Here is a 13,208-nt window from a genome sequence, read left to right as displayed (position 1 = left end):
AATGAAAACACATCTTCTTGCAATAGTAGAGAATTCGGTAAAAGGAAAAGAAAAAGAAAAAGAAAAGAACAAGAAAGATATCTTGAAATACAGAAAAGGAATCAACGCAAAATTTTACTGCTCAAACTTGAACATGACAATTTGAAATCTAAACCAACTTTTTCTCGAACTTCCATTTTGATTGTTAAAACGTAGTACTACTAAATAAACGTGAAATGTGGTCACCATTTTCAAAATCCAAATTAGTAATAAAAATGATGTCCACACCATTTACTCATTTAGTTGTAAATTGAAATTCATTAAATACCACTACAAATTATAGTAGCACTCTTCTAAAGAAAATAATATTGTTTCATTATATTTTGAGGTATAACTTTTGTTTGTAAGTTAACATTATCTCAAATATTCACTACATTCATGTATGTATAAAGAATCATATAATTCTAAGCAACCTTCTAAAGTACTTATTCTTAATAATTTCACAAGTCACCTCCAAAATATAAATAAATAATAAAAAATTAACGCCGTTTAAACACATATAACAGAATGTACTAAATTGAAACACGAAATAAAACTTTTTGTATGATTTATATCAACTTCAAGCTTTTTATAGTAATATGAAACAAATGTGATACATTTTGTATTAGGTACATATTTACCCCTCCTTTGTCCCATTAAAAATAAAATGTATACCAACGCCGACGCAAAACACACCAAAACGGCAAAACCCCTCTTCTGTTCTCTTCTCTGTAAATACCTAAATTGGAATTCATCGCCGGATAACAATCTCATTGCATTTCTCAATCAGTAACACACAGATGCGCTGATTCTATAAGGAGAAGTCGTTTGCAATCCTTCTCTACTGATACGGACTTCATTTGCATATCCGCCTCTGCGGTCGCTTTAATTCATTCTTTCGCCAATTGCCTCTGGGTGTTTGGAGGGGATTTGGCTCCTGGAAATGAGGATTGGTTGCTAGAGGAATCGATATTAGGAGACAGAATGCCTGGGATTGTGCAGAAGAATAATGTTTGCGGCGGTTCTAATGCGACTCTTTATCACAATCAGCTGCAGAAGGTATTTTATCAGCTAATGTACATTCCAGTTCGATATGAATTTAATTTTGAACCGGTTTAATGTGTTTTTGCCAGTTTTTTGTTGACGGTATGGGGTGAGTTCAGCTTCAGTATTTTGTTTGGGAGGTTGTAGGGTTGAATTGGATATGATTGAGAGTTGAATTAAATGAATCTGGCAATGCTATATGGATGTCAATTCAAATTTTACTCGCATTTGTTCTATGTTTAAATTCATTTTGTTTGGTGGGGGTGAAGCAGTTGTTGAGGTTGAGCCTAAGGTTACCACTCTGTTTGTACTGATTTTGGTGGGTTAGGACTTGAAAGTTAAACAAAGATTGATAGTGTTTTTGCATACATTTGCTGCATCAATCCGTTTGAAAAATTCAAATGCCTTTATAGATTATACTAGTCATGTTCAAATTCCATGAGTATAGTCTTTTTTTGTTCATTTAGGCCAGACATTTCCTTGCTTCGTTTGTGATTCTCATCTTATTCTTAAGTTTCTCTCTTTTTATATTTTTTCGTGCAGTTTTGGTGTGAACTGTCAACACAAGCTCGGCAGAAACTTATGAGGATTGACAAACAGACACTGTTTGAGCATGCTCGTAAGAATATGTACTGCTCAAGGTGCAATGGGTTGTTGCTTGAAAGTTTTTTACAGATTGTTATGTATGGAAAGTCTCTACAGCAGGACTGTGGAAACTTGTGTATTGATAATGAGCGCCAAGACAATGTGATAGATCCGTCTATCCATCCGTGGGGTGGATTAACCACATCCAGGGAAGGGACAGTGACGCTTTTGGACTGTTACCTTCACTCAAAGTCTTTGAAGGGTCTCCAAAATGTAATTGTCGACTTTGCATAGTTTTATCTTCTTTAGTGCAAACCTTAGGCTTAATTACCTTTAATATGAATCAGGTATTTGACAGTGCACGTGGAAGGGAAAGACAACGCAAGTTACTCTATCCTAATGCATGCGGAGGAGGTGGCCGGGGATGGATAAGCCAAGGAATTACAGGATATGGTAGAGTACATGTAACAAGAGAAACGTGTGCTCTTCACACTGCTAGATTATCAGTGAAAACATTGGTTAACTTTTGGTCAGCCCTTGGAGCAGAGACTCAACAATCTCTTCTGAGGATGAAAGAAGAGGACTTTATTGAAAAACTCATGTTTAGGTGTGCCACCCTTTTTCCTTGTTAGTTTTCTATTTACTTGCTCTTGAATGACTATAACAGTATTAAACAAATGTAAAGACGCCAATCTGTTCATGTTGTAAGGATATAGTATGTCTTTTCTGTTAAACATTGGCTTATTCTAGTTTTGAGTTCCCTGCTTAATACCTTGTCTCCACTCTCCATTGGACAAGGATGCCATAATGGTTACAGCTAGCACAGTAAGATCTTTAGACCTAGGCTAACTCATTTGTTTTGGTAGTACACAACATTTAAAGAATAATTCTATAGACTAACTTAGGGTGCCATAGTTAGCCTAACTCAAAAAAATATGGTATAGATTTGTATATGTATGTCTTATCTCATCTTAATATTCAACCAAAACATTAGTTGGAGTTCCCATGCTTGACAGCAAATATCTACTAGCTCCTACCTTTTTTGTTGATTATTAAACTTATAGTACTGGAAGCTAGTTTGGTTTCCTCTTAGCCAGGTATTTATGTCAATTCTAAAGTAAGTTTTCTAAATCTTTATTGCTACACGAGATGCTTCAGCGTACATAAATTGGTGTTAAGCGTAAAGTTGTCTCATGATTAAATTTGTAGCGATCATTTCAGAATATCAGGGAATGGTGAGTTTTGTTGTGATTTTATCATCTGACTAGTTTTTCACGTTTTAGCCACACATTCATTTGAAATAGGTCAATGAACTTCTTATTCAAATGTTGGTTCTAGGACAACCCAATTTGAGTTCATTTCTGAAGCAACTTCTGAATTCCCTTTTTGCAGGTTTGACAGCAAAAGGTTTTGCAGAGATTGTCGAAAAAATGTGATACGTGAATTTAAGGAGCTAAAAGAGCTGAAGCGCATGAGAAAGGATCCTTGTTGTACCAGCTGGCTTTGTTCAGCAGATTCTGCCTTCCAATATGAGGTGCACAATCATCTGGATTGTCTATCATTCTTTGGGAATTTGATATCCTGTTCCTACAATACTTAATGATGCATCATTTATTTCAATTCTCAGGTTTCTCACGATACAGTTCGAGCTGATTGGCATCAAACATTTTCAGATGCTTGTGGAACGTATCATCACTTTGAATGGGCTATTGGAACTGGAGAAGGAAAATCTGATATCTTGGACTTTAAAAATGTTGGGCTGCGAGTAAGGGTTCAAGTGAATGGTGTAGATCTAAGTGGTCTGAATGCTTGCTACATAACTCTAAGGGCTTGGAAAATGGATGGACGATGCAAAGAACTGTGTGTGAAAGCTCTTTCTTTGCATGGGCAGCAATGTGCTCACTGCAGGCTAGCTGTTGGTGATGGATATGTAAGAATTATAATAGGGGAAAATATCAGAAGATTCTTTGAGCATGCAGAGGAGGCCAAGGAAGAAGAGGTTAGCAGCTTGTTCAAAAGAAGGATTTGCTTGATGTTTTCTTCTCCACACTTAGTTCATTCCTGCTAAGCCTATTCCATCCCTGATATTGTGATTTATAAATATCCTTTCCAGGATGATGACTCCATGGATAAGGATGGAAATGAGCTTGATGATGAGTGCTCTCGTCCCCAGACACATGCAAAGAGTCCCGAACTTGCTAGAGAATTTCTCCTAGATGCTGCAACTGTCATCTTCAAGGAACAGGTATGTTTATTATGTTTATTTCTCCGTCCTTACAAATTTAGTTTTGAAATATTTGCATGCAGTCAGAATTCTGAGTTTCCAACACGAATGATCATTTGAATCTTAAGCACCTACTTTAACTTTACTAGTTTTCAAGCTGTTTGTAAAGTGAAGTATAATTTCTAAATTAGTTTCATCATGGAGTAATATATGTTTATGAGCTTGTTTAATGTTTAAAATTTTCTTTAGTGGATGTACTTGTTATTAGCTCTGCGAATTTTCCTAACTTGGCAGGTGTTCCTGCAGGTTGAGAAGGCTTTTAGGGAGGGGACTGCCCAAAAAAATGCACAGAGTATATTTGTTTGTCTTGCTTTGGAATTGCTGGAAGAGCGTGTGCATGTGGCGTGCAAAGAAATCATCACTTTAGAAAAGCAGGTGCTTTCATCTGTAATTTTTAGTCTGCAGCAACTATCTATCTAGTTTGATATTTTTTTTTCTGGAGTTTGGATTGACTCTCACTTTTCCCATTCAATTCTCTATTTACAGATGAAACTACTTGAAGAAGAAGAAAAGGAGAAGCGTGAAGATGAAGAGCGCAAGGAGCGCAGGAGAACAAAAGAGAGGGAGAAAAAGGTGCGCAGAAAGGAAAGATTAAGAGAGAAAGAAACCAAAGAAAGGAGATGTGCTGAATCGAATACAGATCCTGTGGTTCTTGATACTCGAGATGAGGCAGAACCTTGCTCTGATGACAGTGTCAATGTTGAGAACACCAGAGATTGTACTATGGAAACAGGGGAAGCTACCCCCCTACCCAGTCCTTTGTTCCCTGACATTCAAGATGAAGAATATTTTATGGATTACAGTTCGCCAAATGTGGAAAATCACCTTGAAGATATATTGGAAGAGGAATCTGGAAATACCAGAGATTTTAAGGCCTCTTTGCCATATAACCACTGTAGGTATTCTCGCAGGAAACCAAGGTTACATAAAGATACTGAGCAGGATTTGACTTCAAAGTGGTCTGATAGGAGAAAGGGTACAGCAATGCCAGAGACTGAAGTCACTACTGGCAAGTATGAATCAAGAATTCATGCTGATGGTTTTGATTCCACTAGGAGCAATAATTGCTTCGATAAGCTGTTAAGAACGAATACTGCAAAGTTAAATCCTAGATATCATCCAAAGTTGAGTGAAAAACTTCAGTGTAGAGTAGGTGACAGATGTGATTCCCATGTTTGTAGTTGTAACCATCCTAACGACTATCGAGCAAGGCCAGAGTCGCATACGACGAGATCAACTGGAGAGCCTAAATATGAGAATAAGTTGGAGTCTTCTTGTGACATTTCAAAATCATATCATCGAGGGAAGTGCACTCAAGTTGAGTGCGCGCGTGAGATTAATGGACGAGTTAAAGCCAACGTCAACTGTGGCAACTCACCTGTTACAAAGAAAGTCTGGGAACCTTTGGATTCACAAAAAAAAGGTGCTCAAAGCAACCTAGGATCTGATGTTGCCTTGAAGCCCAAAGTTGAAGCTACTGAATCTGATCAAGTTACTGAATCATCTGGTACTGCTACTTCTTGTGAATTGACAGATACTTCGATTGAAACTAATAACGAGGACATAGAACTGGGGGACTTGGCAAAGTCTGGAAATGGATTTTATTCAATGAAAAAGTCTGAGAATTACATAAAGGTGGAAGAACCGGAGGATGGCAAGTTATGTTTCATGGATAGACCTCCACTCAGGACAGAAGGGTCATTGCTGAGCAGATCTTCCAACTCCCGCAGCTGCTCTTCATGCCTCAGTGAAGGCGACAGCAATACATTCTCCTTAAACCACTCTAATCTGGAAACAACATCCACATCAGATTCAGAAGAGTCTAGCCAAACCTCTGAGGGAAGAGATATGCTGCATTGTCTCGAAAGTAGGTTTGCTGAGTGTCACAAAGTTGTGGGCGATCGGATTACAACCAGAGCACATGATTCTAACAACCAGGAACGAGCTTCTTTGAGCAGTTTGCCTGCAGAAACAGCCGTATATTGCAAGAGCGGGAAAGCAGATGCTGTTGTGGATGCTCAGCCTCAAATCGTGCTTCCCACTATGACGCAGAATCAGAGCATACAGTGTCCCATCTATCAGGCCCAAACAATGGCTTATTACCATCAAGCTCCGGTCTCTTGGCCAGCCAGCCTTACTAATGGATTAATGTCCTTTCACTACCCCAACCATTACTTATATCCCAACAGGTGTGGGTACGACTTGAACACAAATGCACAGTTGATGCAGTACGGGGGCTTACAGCATCTCCCTCCGCCGCTAATAACTCCTGTTCATATGCCTGTTTTCCCCACTGTGGCTAATGTAGCATACACAAAGGATTACAACATAGATTCGTCAGTTGCAGAGGATGTCAAGTGTGAGAAGGGGAATGATGATTTCTCTCTCTTCCATTTTGGTGGCCCTGTAGGATTCAAAACTGAGGAGGCTGTCACCTTGAAAGGTGGACGAGGTGGTGATTCGTCAGAGAAGAGCCCCCATCCCTGCAATGCAAAAGAGTCCATAGAAGAATACAATTTGTTTTCTGCGAGTAATGGCATAAAGTTTTCTATTTTCTAATTTATTGTGGATTTGTGATACAAAGAAGCCTGAGTGTGTAAACAATAATCCTGCTCTGCAAAAGATATAGGAATTTTATTACATTATATTGATTTTTTCATTTGCTTGTTACCACTGTCTTTTTTCATTTGCTTGACATACAACGATCATCTAAAATGAAATTCCTTAAGGATTTGTGTATCTTGCTATTTTGTTAAAGATTTATGCATCCACATTAAGTCACACTAGGAGTTTAATCTTTCCCGTTGGCTTTACTCGGATTTTCCTTGATGTCCCGGCCTCAGCCTGGGATACATAACTCACTCAAATGAACCACAAATGTGGCGTCGAGAGAGGCTATCAGCGGGTAAGCTGGTCGACCCACATACTTGTTCGCAACATGAGAACGGGTCTAATTTATCCAAGTAGAACTCACGGTGACACCTTGTCTTCACAGTGTAGATGATAGTGACACGGAAGGAAGTTTGGAGAAGAAAACGAAGAAGAATATGATTCGGAGGCAGGCCCCCGATTCTGACAAGAAGGAATATCATGATAGGAGTCGTCAGGTAGAAATTAGAATAGTTCTGAGCTCAAGAGGCCTAAGCAGTTGTAATGTGCCTCCTTTGTTGTTGTTTAAGCACAGTGATTTAACAAGCAAGTCTCCAAGAACTCAAAAATTCATACAAAGTAATCAAGTCTTGCTTATGCAAGCAAGAAACAAGTTACATTAAATCAAACAATAACAATAACTACCAACATTTGTATTTAAGCAGTAAATAGGTATGTACTCGAACTCGGACATATAACATCTCTGCCGTAATCCAATATGGATTACACAATTCAGTAATTATGAAAAGAAAAATAGGTCAAAAGGAGTGATTTTTTGTTTATCACTGACACAGCATATCATATTCATCATATTGATATGTACTCTTTCATCATCATAACATTAAGCATACAGTTAAAAAATGCTCTAATCCCAGGCACTGGGGTATCCTCCGCCATAGCCACCGCCGCCTCCTCCTCCTCCTCCTCCACGGTAGTCACTGTTGTTGTTGCCTCTATTGAAAGAAGAATCTCTTCTGAAATCACGGCCTCCAAATCGCCCCCCTCCGCGCCTACCTTTGTTTCCAAATGAAGCTCGGCCTGCGAACCGGGTCAACCATTCGGGGACCTCCTGATTTGCTTCCTTCATCAACTCAGCTAGCGACTTTGCCAATGACATGTTATTCTCATTGAAGAACGCTGTCGCTAGTCCTGATTTGCCAGCGCGGCCTGTACGGCCTATGCGGTGAACGTAGTCATCAATGTCATTGGGAAGGTCAAAGTTGATCACATGAGCAACGTGCGGGATATCAAGACCACGAGCTGCCACATCAGTTGCGACTAGTATTGGTGTGTTTCCGCTCTTGAACGATCTTAATGCCATCTCTCGCTCCTGAAACGACAAATTAAACAATGTTTGATGAAGCAAAAGAGCTAAGAATATACAGTTTAGAAGAGCAAATTAGTTCATGGATCAATCTAAAGTTTTCTGCTCTATGAAAATCACTAAAAGCCAAGAACTGGGCATAGTTAGGTTTCTAGTTATAGCAGCTCTGGAAAGATCATGACACTATATATCAAGGCGGCACTTCTCAGCTTCATAACAGAAAACTGAGGGTTACCTTGCAATATATTGCAGCCACTAAGTAGCAAATGACATGAAAGTCGGTTGATGAGTATTCTCAATTGCATTATTTTCTGACCTGTTGTGTTCTATCTCCGTGAATTGTAGTAGCAGGAAAGCCATTCATACATAACCAATGTTCCAAAGAATCAGCTCCTTTTTTTGTCTCCACAAATACTAAAGTAAGAGCATGCTGTCATACACCAGGAAAAAGAAATGCTCTTATCAACAGAGAATTAAGCAAAAAAAGAGATTAAGAATATGAACTGGTATATCATGGAGAAAAGATGAACATGTCAGTAACCAAATGAGGCAATATACCAGATATGAGACTGCAGCTATTCATGTGATAAAATGCAAGCTCAAAGTTGAATAATCAATATTAGCACATAATTTAGGTGGTTTCTCAGTATTGACATGGAGAGGAGCATATACACTAAGCTATATCATCTATTATAGCCCAGTCTCGAGACAGTGCATCCCATGATCCATTTAACATGTTCATGGTGGAATTGGTGGATCACAAAAAAACTATTTCATTCAATATCTAGTGCTGTATGATCATAGTTTTGTGGGAATTTTGAAGGCAGAATTATTAAGTGTAGACCAAGTAAAACGTGTATATGCAAATACAGATATATCAGAGATTTGATTCCAGCCAATCAAATGCAGCCATTTCAGTTTTGATAGATCTGAATATTAACAATGTCCCTCTTTTTTGTTTTGTTTTTTATCTACTTGTAGTCACGTTATCTGGTAAGAACAAAATTTTGTACAAATCAATGTACCTCGACCAATTCAACAAATAGAAGTAAAAAATTGACAGTGCAAATGAAGTTTGGGACTCAATTTGTATGCATATCGGACCTACTACATGCATTTTAATTTTTTATAATCAGTCTGCAGGGGAAGCTCTTCTTGTTAATAATCAACATTAACAATACTATAATTTGGTCAAAAGTAGAAGAAATCAAACCAAAAGATCAACAAGTAGTGAATATAATATATTGATTCACCAGAATGATAAGATACCTTCCCTTGAACTCCATTTGCCCTTTGTGCATGAATAAGATCCATCAAATGGCTTCTCTTGTCACTGTCATTAACATATTCAACTCGCTGAACAATTAAGTCTGTACTGGAACCAACCCTTCCAACTGCCAAAAATATGTAATTTGAAAGGAAATCTGATGCCATTCTCTGCATTCCGAACAATAAGAAGAAATTTGAGAATATCATATTTAATTTGAAAGAAACTCAATGTCATCGTCACCATTCACAAATTAGTAGCTTATCTAAAAAAAGTATATTATCTTCACTTGGTTTGTAAGTTCAAAATGATGCCCGCTTTCCTTCCGAAGGGTCTATTTTTTTCATCACTTATCATTGACCAAGTCAGAACCAGAATTTGACACGAGTACTGACTCCTTACGCTAAAAATCAATGGTAAATTCAGTTCACTGGATAACAAATCGGATCCAAACAATCATAATAAATACTCCCTTTGTCCCATAAAAATATGTGCACTTTCCATTTTCGTCCGTCCCACAAAAATATGTGCATTCCATTTTTGGAAAGTTATATCAATTTAATAATGTAGGTCCCACTATCCACTAACTCTACTTTAACTACCATTCTCCTCCTCTCTCTTACTTTACCATACCATTCTCCTCATCTCTCCTACTTTACCAATTTTGTCTTAATTCCCGTGACATCTCATCCGCCCATATTTTTATGGGACGGAGGGAGTAGAATTTGCTAGCTAGTGATTCTTATTTCTGAAAAAATTCAATTCTTAAATGCTTCTGATTTGCAAACAATTTTACGGACAATTCAGTGAAGAGCAGCAAGAATCGAGTTGAGACTGAATATAAGATTGATTTACGAGTATGACCTGGATCTCTTTAGGAAAGGTTGCGCTAAAGAGCATTGTCTGTCTTTCACCAGGTGGTGGCATATCCATCTGCTCGACTATCTTTCTGATCTGAGGCTCAAAACCCATATCCAGCATTCTGTCTGCCTCATCAAGAGCCAAGTATCTTATCATTTGTAATGAAACTTTGGCTCTCTCGAGCAAATCAACCAATCTTCCAGGAGTTGCCACCAGAATGTCTACTCCCCTTTCAAGTTCACGTAGCTACAAACAAATGAATGACTTTTGGTCACCTTTAAGTTGTAGCAACTATAACAACGACATCAAAGCTGAGAGCCAGTAATAGGACATCTACCATGAGAAGAAACTTCACCTTATACAAATTATAAGGGACAAATCCTTATAACATCTAAAGAACATCTGAAGATTCTAAACCCTTAAATTATCAGCAAAGAAAATCTTTACATCTTCAACCAGGATTAAAACAAAAGTTGGGATGCATGTGTCCCAGGGAGACAAAGTGAATTCAATCTACAAGTTTGAAGTTTCTTGTCGACATTGTGGCATGTCATATATTTTCATGAGTTGATAGATTTTCGGTCAGAGTCTGGTGGTTCACTCTGTCTCTCGGTAGACTTTGTTGGAAGGAAAAATGAGTGTGCAATTACAATCCCACAATGGTTAAACATAGGGATGGTTTTAGATAAACCAGCCAAATAGGACAAAAGGAAAATGCGTGCACAGGCATTGATTGCATACGAATGAGATAGTCGAAATGTACTTGACATAATTGGCTGGCGACTTTATCTTAATGCACTCAGTTGTCTCATTTCCAAATTTGTTAATATGTAGCATAATTGAACAATTAAAATCAAATCGCGGAGCTCAAGAAAAAAGGGAAACCATAAAATCACTTGAGCATCTACATGTTGTAGGAAGATATATTAAGTAATCATTTAAACTGTGTTTCTAGCTTTAACCCTACCACGTGAAATCAAGTACAGTACTATTAACCAATTCTACATTCATAACAGACACTCTCTTTATTAATTGGACAAGTAAGGAAACATTTTAATCCAAAATAAGAATGTAACAGCATTTAGATTTGTAAACCTGCTGATTTATTGGTGCTCCTCCATAAGCAACAACTACTCTAACTCCAGTTTGATATGAAAACTTTTTAGCTTCCTCATGTATCTGCAGGTTAAATGCAACACAGCCATCAAACATTCCTACTCACCGAATAGTTAAAATCAAATATAAAAGTAACAAAAACCAACATTATTTGATAAAGAGGCCGACCTGCACTGAGAGTTCTCTTGTAGGTGAGAGGATAAGAGCGAGGGGAAAAACAGTACGGACTCCACGTGGTCTCTGGGGGAAGTTACCCGTCATAATACCACTAATAATTGGGAAGCAAAAGGCAGCTGTCTTGCCAGACCCCGTCTGAGCACAAGCCATTAAATCTCGTCCAGCTAGTGAAATAGGTATTGCATGTCGCTGAACAGGAGTTGGTCTGACGTATTTACACCTACGAATATTCAAATTAAGTGCATCCCCCAAATCAATCTCCGCAAATGTATTCACAGGCGGCGGCACGTTAGCCCCACTTGTCTCAACGGGGATATCCTCATAGGCATCAAAGTTAATGCCAATATTCTCCTGCTCGTTAAAAGCAGGCTCTGCTTCAGCACCCACGTCATCATTAGCAAAGGGATTGACCTCCCTATCCCTGCCACCCCAACCACCTCTCCCTCCCCAACCCCCACTTCCACGACCCCCACCACCACCATACCCTTGTCGTCCATAATCAGACCTTCCGCCGCCCCACCGGGACCCGCTAGTGCGCCCACCAGAACCAGGCCTATCGTTAAAGGACTGCGGTCCACCAACTGATGCAGCGTGTGGCTCGGATGCCGGAAGTCTGTTCCTAAGGTGTGGGGGAACATAAGCAGACTTAGCCGCAGCCGATGGCCGCTCATTCCCACCACTTGTCCCAGCATTATCCGATGATCCACCGACTGAATTCTCAACAGCATCTGCCCATGAAGACCTCATTTTTCCCATAAATTCTTCAAAAATATGTTCCCAACTAGTGCAAAAAGAATCTGCGATCCCAGAGACTGTTAGTAAACAAAAATTCCAAAACTCTAAAAGCTCCTTTTCTTTTCCGAATGCACCACTTGAACCAAATCGATCTCACACATCGAAAATTATAAATAAAAAAAATAAGGAAAAGAAACAAATTCAATTCTCCCCGTCTCTCCCAGTCAAATTAAGCACGAAAACAGCTCACCACTTCGAACATGCAAGCAAAACAAAAGTTAATTAAGATTCATAAAGCTGAAAACAAAATTGCACGGACAAAAAGATTTAAAAAAATCGACTTTCTTTTCCCCCTCACACACACATACAGAAGAAGAATTCTCAAAAACTCGGATTGCATATGCAGAATGCAGAGGACAAAGCTACAAAAAGAATGCATGCGGAAGAGAAAACGCAGTAGACATCGAAGTGCGTGTAAATGGGGGAAGTACCTGAGGTAGATCAGCAAAAGATTTGAGTTTGGAAGAATCTGTTTAGAAGAGAGACGGTGACAGCAGAAATATTGAAAACCCTAGATACCAAACAGTAATAAAATTAAAAATGGAGGAGGAAATGTTGGAGATGAATTAAGCAGAATAGAAGTAGGATTTGGGGATTCTTTATTTATTACCATCAAGTTTTTACTTTTACCCGCCGCTTCTTCTACTTTCAATTTCCACTACCGATAAAATAAACGGGCTAGTGTTTTTTATTAGTCAAAGTCGCTGCTGCTCCTACTTCTTCAATGCGTATGACTGAGGAGGGAGGATAAGAATCATATGGTTAGGTTGATTGCATACTTATCTAATTTACTTTTAAACTTTTGATTGAATGATTGTATTAGTATTTAACTTGTGGAGTGTGAATACATTTATACTAGTATTCCGGTGTAAAGAAATTTGCATATAATTTGTGTACATGCGAGAAATCTCTATAAATTGTATGTGTAATTTCATTTTAAAATTAAGATTTTTATCAACATATCAATATAGCGTATTAAACATATTAATACGATTCATTGAATATGTCAAAATAATTTGGCATTGACATGGTATATGTATAATGTATTATATTGACATATTATGATAGCTACATTGACATTGAGTTGT

The 13,208-nt window shown here is 38.3% G+C and overlaps 2 protein-coding genes across 2 annotated transcripts; one reads left to right on the top strand and one right to left on the bottom strand.

Moving 5' to 3' along the window:
• Window positions 1-711: 711 nt before the first annotated feature.
• LOC121772355 lies at window positions 712-6,601 on the top strand. The gene is made up of 8 exons (XM_042169423.1): window positions 712-1,077; window positions 1,606-1,920; window positions 1,995-2,254; window positions 3,040-3,181; window positions 3,275-3,646; window positions 3,761-3,892; window positions 4,178-4,306; window positions 4,418-6,601. Exons 1-8 carry the CDS (start codon window positions 1,003-1,005, stop codon window positions 6,488-6,490), a joined length of 3,498 nt encoding a protein of 1,165 aa, XP_042025357.1. The 5' UTR covers window positions 712-1,002; the 3' UTR covers window positions 6,491-6,601.
• Window positions 6,602-7,131: 530 nt separating this feature from the next.
• On the bottom strand, window positions 7,132-12,686 carry LOC121772152 (DEAD-box ATP-dependent RNA helicase 37-like). Its single transcript, XM_042169148.1, has 7 exons — window positions 12,552-12,686; window positions 11,317-12,122; window positions 11,128-11,211; window positions 10,036-10,278; window positions 9,174-9,341; window positions 8,221-8,334; window positions 7,132-7,910 (listed from the first exon to the last, which is right to left on the bottom strand). Exons 2-7 carry the CDS (start codon window positions 12,079-12,081, stop codon window positions 7,446-7,448), a joined length of 1,839 nt encoding a protein of 612 aa, XP_042025082.1. The 5' UTR covers window positions 12,082-12,122; window positions 12,552-12,686; the 3' UTR covers window positions 7,132-7,445.
• Window positions 12,687-13,208: the final 522 nt, after the last annotated feature.

Source organism: Salvia splendens, chromosome 16, assembly GCF_004379255.2.
Source record: "Salvia splendens isolate huo1 chromosome 16, SspV2, whole genome shotgun sequence".
NCBI lineage: Eukaryota > Viridiplantae > Streptophyta > Magnoliopsida > Lamiales > Lamiaceae > Salvia > Salvia splendens.
Note: the sequence above shows the minus strand (reverse complement) of the source record. Positions and strands in the feature narration are given on the sequence as shown.